Here is a 12,020-nt window from a genome sequence, read left to right on the forward strand (position 1 = left end):
ATAAGAGGGCCAATGAGAGCTGCAGAGCTGGAGGTGTGTGTCTGAACAGGCAGCAGCTGCCCACAGTTAAAATGGCTGCAGCCAGACTCAGTGGAGGGAGATTTCGTTAGCATATTTGGAAAGTACAGAATCACAGTATATATAAAATATGCAAAGTGGTTGGAGGGAAGCTTCAGAATGGCAAATGTTTTTTTACAAATTATGTGAGCAGACCGCAGTTCCTCTTTTACTGCAGACAGAAAACAGGAACTTTATTCATTTTTTTTATTTATTGATAGCAGGTATGGTTAGTGATCAAAATATTGATCAAAAAAGAGGAAACTGTTAATATGTAAGTTCTGTATATAATTGTATTCTATACTGTATGTTTTGCACACTGCCCTCACTGTGCACACGACACTAATAATGTTTTCAGTACATGTTCGCATTCTTTTGAGTGCTGATTAGAATTAGTCTGCCTATGTTACGCCCCTTGAGCCAGATTCACAAAAGGGATACGACGCCGTATCTGCTGATACGCCGTCGTATCCCTGTTTCTATCTATGCGACTGATTCATAGAATCAGTTACGCATAGAAATCCCTAAGATCCGACAGGTGTAATAGTTTTACACTGTCGGATCTTAGGATGCAGTACCGCGGCCGCCGCTGGGGGGAGTTTGCGTCGTAAACCAGCGTCGGGTATGCAAATTAGCAGTTACGGCGATCCACGAAACTTTTTCCCGTCGTTACGTCGCCGCAAGTGTTAGTTTGCCGTCGCAAAGATAGGGCACCTTTTACAAAGTGTAAACTTACTACACCATGTAAAAGTATACCCGTCTTTCCCGCGTCGCTTTTGAATTTTTTTTTTTAAAAAAAAGTCTTTTTTACCCGTCGCGATTCACAAAACGTCGGCGCGTCGTAATTTCGCGCAAAGCACGTGGGGAAATTTGCGACGGGAGCATGCGCAGTACGTCCGGCGCGGGAGCGCGCCTAATTTAAATGGGACTCGCCCCATTTGAATTGGCCCGCCTTGCGCCGGACGGATTTAGGATACACCGCCGCAAATTTACAGGTAAGTGCTTTGTGGATCGGGCACTTAGCCAGAAAATTTACGGCGTTGTAACCTAAATCGGTTACGTTACGCTGCGCCGCCTGGCTGTGAATCTGGCCCCTTGTTACCATAAAATTACAATTGTAATATTAATGTGATACCTATGTAATCATGTGTATAAAAACCATAATAAAAAAAAATCATAATAAAGGAAAACGGTTATTTGGAAAGATGCTGAGTGTATCTTTTGTGTTCCCTACTGCAGTAGCTATTCTTAATTTGGAACCACTAATCAATACGAGGATAGGAGTTGCCTATCTTTAAAATGTCCACGTCAAGGGGAAAAAAGACAAAGCATACCATAGATGCAGTTACAAAATTAAAAATGCTGCCATCTACTGGTTGAAGAATATATCTCTAGCAAATATTATTGTACAGTAGTTGTACAAAATACAATTCTGTATTTCAACACTGCCAGACACTGGTATAAACACAAGGGTTGGCAGAAAGAACCACAGCTCACAGCTGGGGCTAGCTATGTCGAATAGCGGTGACGGACATAACTTATGAGCAGAGTTAAGATTTACACACTGACCACTAGAAATAAGTCTTCTTCTTTATGGGGTTATTTTGCTTTAACATCTGCCAGCTATAGCAACAGGATCACCTACAAAATAAACCATTTCTGCCCTGGTTTGTTATCTGTAGTTTCCCAGACAGCCTTCTACATCCTTCAGTTTACAGTAACTGATTTACTAAGAAGTAAAACTAGATGACGAAATAGCCTAGACCCTAGAGACTTTGTAGTTTGGTTAGATTAATTTTACAACCCTTTTAACATGACACAAAGCAATAAATGTCACACAAGCTTGAAAAATGTTCATTTAATGTACTGCTTTACCTGCTGCCAGATTCCAAAAGGGACAACATTGATATTTGTCAAGTTAACACCGCTCTGATTCAGGTACCAGAAGACAGGTCGTTCTGTTTTTCCAACAAATATTGGTATATCCGGTCTTCTTTCAGCAAGCTTTCTGAGTGTAGGATAACTAGATTTGGGGAAAATAACAACGTTTTGCTATTATAGCATATGCTGTTAATATGGCCCTTCTGCATGGAAAAATTAAGCAAGAAAATTACACACATATTAGGTTATTATTGATAAGATGCAAATTATATCAAATGATCTTAGTTAGCCATCTAGTGCAATTAGCTCTCCCTGGAGAAAAAATACATTTTACAATAAGTAGATCCTTTCTTGCAGCACAACAAATGTTAATGCCAAATTAAAAAGATTTCCCTACGAAACCACACCTGTACTGAGAGAAACACCGAAGCTGCCACTGCTGAGCTCCTTCGGCAAATGGTGGCTATCATGCCGATAACACTTCCTGTATCACTCCAGCTAAATCATCTTATCCCCTCTGTACCATAATAGCAAGTGTCCCTGTGCCGGTGCCAGACGCGAGCGCACGCAACTCAACACAGGAGCACACAGCACTAATGGCAGCGCCGGGTTCCTCACAGGCAGCGGCGCCTCGCTTGCTGACACCCCCTCCCCGGCTGCTAGTGTTCTGCCCACCTGCCACCCACCACTAACAGCAGCGGCGCCTCTAAAAAAAAAAAGTATGCGAGTGTCTTCAAAGGCACAAGGGTTTGTCCTTGCTGTGCATGCTGGGGAGGGGTATTTATGGGACAGACGCCATTGGTTCTGGGTCTTCTTTTGTCCAGTGTGGCACCCACCTTTGGGGTGGCCGCATCACGGCACCCCGGGGCGTGCGTGCCACGCGGAGCTCCTGGTTCCGGGGCCGTGTTGGCCCAGAGCATCTGAACCAGCAATGGGGATCCAGTGAGCGACTGGGTTCCCTCTTTTTAAGATCCCAAGCTGGGTGCTGTTCAGTGGGGAGTCGGTCTGAGGAGCGCCATTGAGAGGCTGGTGGTCCAATAGGACTTGGACGAAACCACCGAGGATCACAGGTGGCCGGATGCTGCGGGACTGATCACCTGTCAGTCGGTGCCTGGGCGACGGGTTGAGGGAGATCCGGACGTAGCTCAAGTAGGGAGGCATATCTCAAATAATCCAACCCAGAGGGGACCTGTGGCAGAGGTATCTTCTGAGGCTCTTTGAGAGGGGTCTGTGGCAGAGACTTTCTCCCAAGTTCAAGTTCACCAAGGAGGGTCTGCGGCAGAGACATTCCTATCATTGTCCGGGTGGTGCTCCGGCTGCCAGGTCAGTGGGAGAGGCCTGTCCGGCTGCACTGCGCCCCCTCCGGCGGGAGTGGCATAGGGAGGTGTTGCATTTGGGAGCAGGACTGTTTCCTATCATTACGCCTGAGTCTGCTGTTCTTTCTCCTTTCGGCTTCACTCTCCTGACCACAGGTTTGATGTTTTTGCCCGGCTGGGTGGTAGAGAGCACAGCAAAAGAGCACCTGTCTGGACAGTCCTTTACTTATGTTTATGCACATACGCATCACTCGCCTCTAGAGAATTCGGAGGAGCCACGAGGTAACACACCGCCCAAAAATCCAGCAGCTCCAATGGGGGTAATGCTACAGGTATTTGTAATGTTTTTTTATATATATTGTAACCTGGGGGATAGGTAGCAGGTACAAAAGCTCCCTGGGATGAGCAGGCACAGATACCAAGTCCATAAGATAAGTGAAACAACAGTGGAGTGTTTATTGGTGCTATATACAAAGTCTATTTACAGGTGCTGTACAGTGTGCAGAAAAACAAACAAAACAAAAGTAATTAAACAAAAACTAGCCGTGTCTTGGCTAACTATACAATATATACAGGCCCTCACTACCAGGCTGAGCAAGCCTACAGCTTGTCAGCTTCCACATCAACTGCTTAAAGCGGAGGTTCCGCGGGTTTTGCTTTTTTTTTATCTCCAATGCATGGTAATAATGCTAGCAGGCTACTACTCACCTGCTAGCCGCTCCTACGTCCGTCCGCTCCGTTTTCACCAAAAAGGATACCTTATAAAAAATAGTCCTGGCCTTTTCCATCTTGCTTGTGGGCAATTTGAATCCCACAAGCAAACACTTCCTGGATTTCGGGTCACATGACGCGCTTTGCGAGTCCTGTGACCCGCTTCCCGCGTCACGTGACACTCGAGCTAGCGCGAGAATACACGCCTAGCTATTTCGGATGGTCTCCTGTGAGTGTTGAAACGTCACTCCCAGGAGACCTTGCGCACAGCTTCCAATTACGCCTCGTCGGAGAAAAGGAGCGACACGCCCTCTCCCCGCAGGGAAGAAGACCCGGAAGTGAGGCTGAAAACAGGTAAGTGTTCAGATAGGGAAAAAAAAGACAACGCTAGAGGCATGTATTAAGGCTGCAGACATGATTGTGATAAAGTTAAGTTTGAGGGTGAACCTCCACTTTAACAGTTTTCACCAACCTTCTTGCTCTCACAGATCAGCACTATCTGTGTTTCCCAGGCAGAGCAAAGGCTGTCTGTTCAGGTGCGCTTAAATTGGCCTGGGGAAGTGGGCCAACACCTGAACTGGATCCTGGATCCTGGATCAGAGATCCCTGAACGTGTAAGAGAGGAGCCTGGGAGAGGTATAAACCCCGAACAGGACTTTCCCAGGCTCTCTCTGGGATGCTCTGCTACAATATCTATACACAAATGTTTTGCCTTTCATTTCAGTTTTAAACTGAATGGGTTGTTTTACAAGGCGATCCTTTACAATCACTTTAACTTTCACCTCCTTTCTATTTATTTTCTATGGCAACAGAGACCTGGCAGTTCACCAGCTGTCTAAAGCAAACAAACAGCAGGTGCTGTAGCCTGTAAGCCATTGAAAACGGACTAAAACCAGATGCCAACATCTCTGCTGTAATCTTTGAGGATATAATACATGTAGCTAGAGAGGTCATTGAGGGCTTGTTATAAATATAAGTAAAATAAGTCAAATACAATTTTGTGCCCCCCCCCCTCTCAGGGTACAAAGTGCATGTAGAACTTTGACTGCTAATTTAGCATAGTTGCCAGGGAAACCCCCCCCCCCACTCATCATATTCTGACCAATTTACTTTAAAGAAGGCAAATATTTAATGAGTTTGGGATGACAGTGACTAGGCGTACAGGGAATGCTAAGAGCAGAGGCAGTGGAATGATGTGGAGCTTTACCTGTATATTGTGGGAAACTTGTCTACGTACTCTGTCGGTCACACATCAGAATGCCAGTGCTGTTTAACCCCGGTAACAAAGGATACTATCAAGCCCGCTGATTATGTGATTCTAATGCTGTCAAGTTTAGGAAGTCACTTAGATTTGTGCTGCATCCAAACTCACAATGGATCAAACAAGTTGCAGTTGCTGCAGCCTATTCTTAGCTGCTGTGGTAAGGTTGGGGTTATTGCCATTCTGTTGTGGAAAGCAAAGACAAGAGGTACTTCTGCGCTGTCAGAAGATCCTACTAAGTGAAACTGGGGCGGTGTTTAAGCTAAAGGGGACACTGCTGCAGACACCTAGTGATCTATCCTAAATAGAAAAAATGACATCACTAAGATTGTAGAGGTTCTTGTGGGCCCTCAACAGGTAGATCAGTGGTTCTCAACCCCTCTAGTGCCGTGACCCCTTGATAAAATTTCCCATGTTAGGGGACCCCTAAGTAAAATTATTTTCATAGCGTGGGTTGTCAGCACCCAAGGCAAGTCAAGTAATTTGCGCCCCTAACCCACAGACATTTAGCGCTGCCTGTGTCCCTTCCACTCGTAAAGTATTAAAACCCCTTATGGTACATTTTAGGATGTACCACTCTTTGTTCTCCTTTCTTTCCCTTGTATCTCTCTATTGTAATTTATAGTTTTTTTCCCCCATCCCTCACTCTAGCCATCTCTCTTGTTCTTTCTCTCCCTATTTCTTTGTTACTTCCTCTCTTTTCCTTTCCACATATTCTTTATTTGTATTCCTTCCCTTGCTCCTTGGTGTGGGGGGAATGGGATGAGTGGCAATGCTGGGGGAGAGTTGTAATGAGTGGCAATGCTGGGGGAGTTCTGATCAGCCAACATGGGTGTTCTTGATAATAGTCATCTGCTGATCTTAGAACTGTAGTGGGGACTTTTAATTGCAACTATAATCCCAGGTAGTGTTACTCACTGTGTCTCTGACTTTGTAGTGTCTCGTAGCAGTGACACCTCTACCGAAATCAGGAGATAGCTTCTCCTCCAGCCCCTCCCACTTCATATTCCTCACCAGTCAGCTGACCTCTAGTCTCTGCCCCCCCCGCCATGTCGTAAACTGAATGGGTGGCTGCAAAGAAGCTGAGTGGGCGGCCATGGGCTCCAGGGACAGCCCTGCTGGGTGGACACTAAAAGGCTGGGAGAAAGTTGCAGGCTTCAGGAACAGCCCAGGATTTGGTGACCCCTGGAAAATCATCATTTGACCCCCGAGGGGGTCCCGACCCCCAGGTTGAGAACCACTGAGGTAGATGAAAGTCTCCACTTGCAGCATTAATACTCATATACAGATGCCCCAATAAAAGTCCTAGTAGGACCAAATGCGTCGGGCCAGGTACAACACTCCCCATATTGCTTTTATTGAACTGTGATCACTTTTATTCTTGTATGTTGGTTTTTAATCTACTTTTTTGACCTGCACCATCGGAGCCCCTATTTTTTCTTTTCTTTCCATGTTCTGTGGATGAAAGTTTTTTGAGTTCCTCCATTGGGTCTTCACTGCCCCTTTTGGGGTATCGTTCATCAGAACCCATTCAGTACCCTTGGATTTCTTGTGGATTTCTTTGGCTTTTGATCCATCCGTATGATTGAGATATCAAAACCAGACTGATCTTCAGCTGTGAACAATCGGGTCCATTGGCTTTACTTGTGGCTAATACCATCTGGATATTAGTGAAGCGTACCCCTGATGTTTCGGGATTTCATTGACTGTTCTGTCCAGCTGCCGATTGTAAATATCCATGCACGATTGATCCGTTGTCGCTGACAGTCGGGTCCAAGTGTTCCGGTAAGCGTGTTTAAGTCATACCATTTGTTTGAAGGAATTTTCTATGGAATGGTTCATATGGTGTTAAGACATCTTTACTGTGATATTCTTCACCCATTCATGATCGTGGACTCATTATTACTATTGTAATTTTTTCCACTTCATACCCAGTTGGGTGTACACTGTTAAGTGATTTTTATATTTCACTGTTTATGATTTTAGTGCTACATATTCACTCTTATCATATATCCAGGACCAGGACAAGTTGGAGTAGAAGGGGCATGTACCTCGGGCACTGCATCTCTATGTGCAGGAAGGGCATGCTGAGAGCTCCAGTAGCTCCCTTCTCCCTTTTTTTCACTGACAGGAGTGACCGTTGTGTCACTCTTGTCAGCAGGACCATTTTATTCATCCAGAGTGCAGTGGTACTTGGTACTGCCGCCTCTGGCACTAGCCTTCGGTCACTTGTTCTAAAAGAAGAAGCTGGCTTCCTGACAGTAAGGCCCAAGTGACAGTGCCTCCTCAGTGCAGGAGGAGTGGCTGCCAGGAGGCTGTGTTGGGTTGTCATGAGTGCTTACACAGAGCATGACAGTCCAGCCTCCTAGCAGGAGCTCCTCCAGCACTGTGGATTGGGTACATAGCTAGACTGGGTGTAAGAGCTCTGGACTGGAATTGTGGGGGAAGGGGGTTTTTGTTGTGGGGGGAGGGTGTTGGGGCGATAGCTCTATATTTATGGGGGGATGAGTAATGAGTTCAAAGGTGGCAGAGGCATTTACTACCTGCATGCTGCGGGCAGGGAATACTTCTACCACCTGTATGGGGGGGTAGTTGGGGTTGAGAGAGGAACTCTGTACTGGTTAGGTTGGAGGGAAATGGGGGTGGGGGTAGCTTTGTAATGGTGTTTCTTCCGAGACATCACCCACACAGGAAAAAAAAATATTTTCAGTGACACCACTGACTCAGGGACATTTTTTATTTTTAGTGATACCACCAACTTAGAGACGTTTATTCATTCCACCAATATTTTGGCATCCCCTTCCACTTGGGGTGCCCAACAGGTGGGAGGTGGGGGTGCTAATGAGGGGGGTGCGGTTTACCATTTTTACATTGGGCACTGCATAACCTTGTGCCAAGATTGCCTATATCCTCCTTTTTGTTCACACGCCTAGAGATAGGCCGAACAACCCCCTGTTAGGTTCACGCCAGAAGTCTCGAAAAACACGAAAAATTGAAGCCGAATAATAAACCCCATTAAAGTCTATGTGTTCCGAACTAGAAAAATCAAAAGTGCCCATTTTGGGGGCTTAGATGCAAGTTATTAGGCATATAAAGGATGTGAGGGTCCGGGTACTGCCCTGGGGGGACAGGTATCAATGAAAAAAAATAATAACAATAGAACACGGCGTTCCTTCATGTATAAATTATCATTTTTTTACTAGAAAAATTACTCAGAACCCCAAACATTATATATTTTTTTTAGAAGACGCCCTAGGGAATAAAGTGGCGGTCATTGCAACGTTTTAACTCCAATGGTATTTGCGCAATAATTTTTCAAACACCTTTTTTTTTGCCCAAAAAAAAACAGTTTCATGAATTAAAAAATAACAAAACAGTAAAGTTAGCCCAATTTTTGGGGATATTGTGAAAGATGATGTTACACTGAGTAAATAGATACCTAACTTGTCACGCTTTAATATTGCACACATTCACGGAATGGCGCCGCTTGAATTTTTTTTTACAGGTTACCAGTTTAGAGTTACAGAGGAGGTCTAGTGCTAGAATTATTGCTCTTGCTCTAATTCACGCATAAAGAACCTCACATGTGTGGTTTGAACGGTGTTTACATATGTGGGCGGGACTTACATACGCGTTCGCTTCTGAGTGGGAGCTACTAGGGACAGGGGCGTTTTAATTTTTTTTTTTTTTTACAGATTTTTTTTTAGTTTTGCACTTTTTTTTACCTTTTTTTGTTTTGATCACTTTTATTCCTATTACAAGGAACGTAAACATCCCTTGTAATAGGACTAGTGTGTGACAGGTCCTCTTTATGGAGAGAGGCGGGGTCAATAAGACCCCACATCTGTCCTCCAGGCTGGAAAGCTTGAGATCGGGAAAAAAAATTCACTGATCTTATGCTTTCAGCCGCGATTGCAGCTTTGTTTATGTTTTTAAATTGCTATGCTCCTCATTCGGCGGCGGACGATTAGTTCTCCAGGTCTCCGATGGCACGGGAGAGCCCGGAGAAGCACCGGATGGCGGTGGAAGGGGGATGTCCGGAACTGCCGCTATGATCGTTCTTATGGTGCAAACAATCGCCGCCTGTAAAAAAGGATATCTGAATGATGCCTGTAGATGCACCCATCATTCAGATATCCCCCACTGAAGTCCAGGACGTCATATGACATCCTACGCTACGGAAGTGGTTAAAATTTGCCTTGGAGTCAGGGCCATTGCTGCCACTAGGCAGCCGCCTAGAGCACACTGGAGAGAGGCAGTGGCACTACCACCCAGGGCGCCAGGCCACCGGTGATCCTACTCCCTCTCAGCAACTAACTCAACAGGTAGCCGCTCCACTCTTGAGTCCCTCCGTACAGTGTTAGAGGCACTGGCACAGCAGCGGTGGAGGAATGGAGGAAGGAAAGAAAATATCTCCTGCGCGCCCCTGATCATCACAGTGCCACTGGCAGTGAGTGTGACCTGTCTGTGTACCTGCGGTCACATCGTTACCGTCCACCACCAGTATTTTTCTCAGTGATTTTCATCGATATTGCAGGGACCAGACATTACATTAAAGCCGCAAGCAGTCTTAAATTACCTTTTTCTTACAGTAATCTCATTTTGCGCAGGGACAGTTCTAAACACGTGCCACTACTATAGACACCCAGCAGGTACGATATTTAAAGGAATTTTTCTTTCTTTTTTTTAACTTTAAGCATCATTAAAATCGCTGCTCCAGAAAAAAAAACGACTGTATACTTGCATATTGGGCTTTAAAATTAGCACTTTTGAATTCGAACGTTCGAGTCCCATTGACGTCAATGGGGTTCTAAATGTTCGGTCCGTTCGAAGGTTCTGGTGTGAACAGGGCCAGATTAAGAACATCATGGGCCTGGTGCTGAGGATTTTGCTGGGGCCTTTTAGGCTGCATTCACACCTCCGCGACAAGTAACGCCGCGTACGCGGCGTATTTTGCCGCGAATAGTGTAACTTTTTTTTTACAAATCCTTCCTATTGCTTTGTATGGCCGAACGCCAATGCCGCCTGAAAAAAAGGGTCCGGGACTTTTTTTCATGCCGCAGGTGTACGGCGTCTATGAGATGTGAACCATCTCATAGACAGCAATGGGAATTCTCCCCTCCAGCGGCACGAGCGGCCGGCGTCGGGCGTTTTGTCGCGGAGGTGTGAATGGGGTGTAATAAATAATAAATTAATGCGTGGGAATGACATGAACGCAGCCCAGCCAAGGCAAGTGACCAAAGGCACAGAACCCAGAAGGAAGACCGGGTGAAGATGGAAGTGTCCAGGCCCCGCCTGATTCATCGCAGCACTGGAGGGCTCAGTCTGAAAATTGAAGTGTACACTAATGTGCTAATATGCTGTGCATACATGTACGTTGTGGCATAACCTACCCCAGGGCCTCTAAAAAGTAGTAATGTCAGGAAAGTTTACTACCGCTTTATTATCACAGGATCCCAGGAGCCTCTCATGGGGCCCCCTACTGACCCGGTGGACGGTGGCCCTTGGGCAGTGCCTAAGTGCACAGTTGCCAACATTTAAAAAATATTTTCAGGGCCACTTTTTTATATAAGTGCTATATTTAGAGTAGCTGAGATCCCCAATGTTCCTCTATACATCATAGTAGTAATCACAAAATTAAATGAGTACTAATAATGGGGCAGAACAAATATGAGAACTGAGATTTCCTTTAGTTGAACTAACAAAAGTGTGTCCATTCTAGAGCTGGTAACATTCAGGGTATTCAGTATAATTTTAAAGAACTGTTTTTGTGGGTAAGCGACATAGGGGAGGAGTATGGACGGTATATAAGTGGGAAGTATGTGCAGGTGAGGGAGAGGAATGTAGAGGGTCTAACAGTGGGCACTATGTACAGGAGAGGAGTACAAAGGGTACGGAAAAAAGCACTATGTACAGGAGAGGAGTGTGAAGGGTATGACAATGGGCAGTATGTACAGGAAGAGTGAGGGGGTATGACAGAGGGTAGTACGTACCAGAGAGAAGTGTGGAGGGTATGATGGGGCAGTATGTACAGGAGAGGAGTGTGGAGGGTATGACAGTGGGCAGTATGTACAGGAGAGGAATGTAGACGGTATGATATTGGGCTCTATGTATAGGAGAGGAGTGTGGAGGGTATGACAGTGAACACTATGTATAGGAGAGGAGTGTGGAGGGTATGACAGTGGGCACTATGTATAGGAGAGGAGTGTGGAGGGTATGACAGTGAGCAGTATGTACAGGAGAGGAGTGTGGAGGGTGCGACAGTGGGCACTAAGTACAGGAGAGAAGTGTATGACAGCAGGCACTATGTACAGGAGAGGAGTGTGAAGGGTATGACAGTGGGCGCTATGTATAGGAGAGGAGTGTGGAGGGTATGACAGTGGGCACTATGTACAGGAGAGGAGTGTGTAGGGTATGACAGCAGGCACTATGTACAGGAGAGGAGTGTGAAGGGTATGACAGCAGGCACTATGTACAGGAGAGGAGTGTGAAGGGTATGACAGTGGGCACTATGTACAGGAGAGGAGTGTGTAGGGTATGACAGTGGGTACTATGTATAGGAGAGAAGTGTGGAGAGTATGACAGTGGGCACTATGTACAGGAGAGGAGTGTGGAGAGTATGACAGTGAGCACTATGTACAGGAGTGGAAGGATATTTAGGGACTGAGTAGTGGTTAAGCGGGTCATACATGGATTGAAATTACGCCAATTATGCAGAGACCAGCCATAGTCGATCTATGTATGGGCTAGCTGGTTTTACACAAGTCAATCTAATAATCAACTTGAGTACAACC

General features: G+C 45.7%; 1 protein-coding gene across 3 annotated transcripts in view; it reads right to left on the minus strand.

Moving 5' to 3' along the window:
- LOC120940783 (cytidine monophosphate-N-acetylneuraminic acid hydroxylase-like) overlaps positions 1 to 12,020 on the minus strand; it is a 182,034-nt gene that overhangs the window by 64,603 nt on the left and 105,411 nt on the right. For all 3 annotated transcript variants that reach the window (XM_040353819.1, XM_040353820.1, XM_040353818.1), the window contains one exon: positions 1,933 to 2,080. In XM_040353819.1, coding sequence (XP_040209753.1) covers positions 1,933 to 2,080 — 148 coding nt within the window. The remainder of the gene's footprint in view (positions 1 to 1,932; positions 2,081 to 12,020) is intronic.

Source organism: Rana temporaria, chromosome 5, assembly GCF_905171775.1.
Source record: "Rana temporaria chromosome 5, aRanTem1.1, whole genome shotgun sequence".
Taxonomy (NCBI): domain Eukaryota; kingdom Metazoa; phylum Chordata; class Amphibia; order Anura; family Ranidae; genus Rana; species Rana temporaria.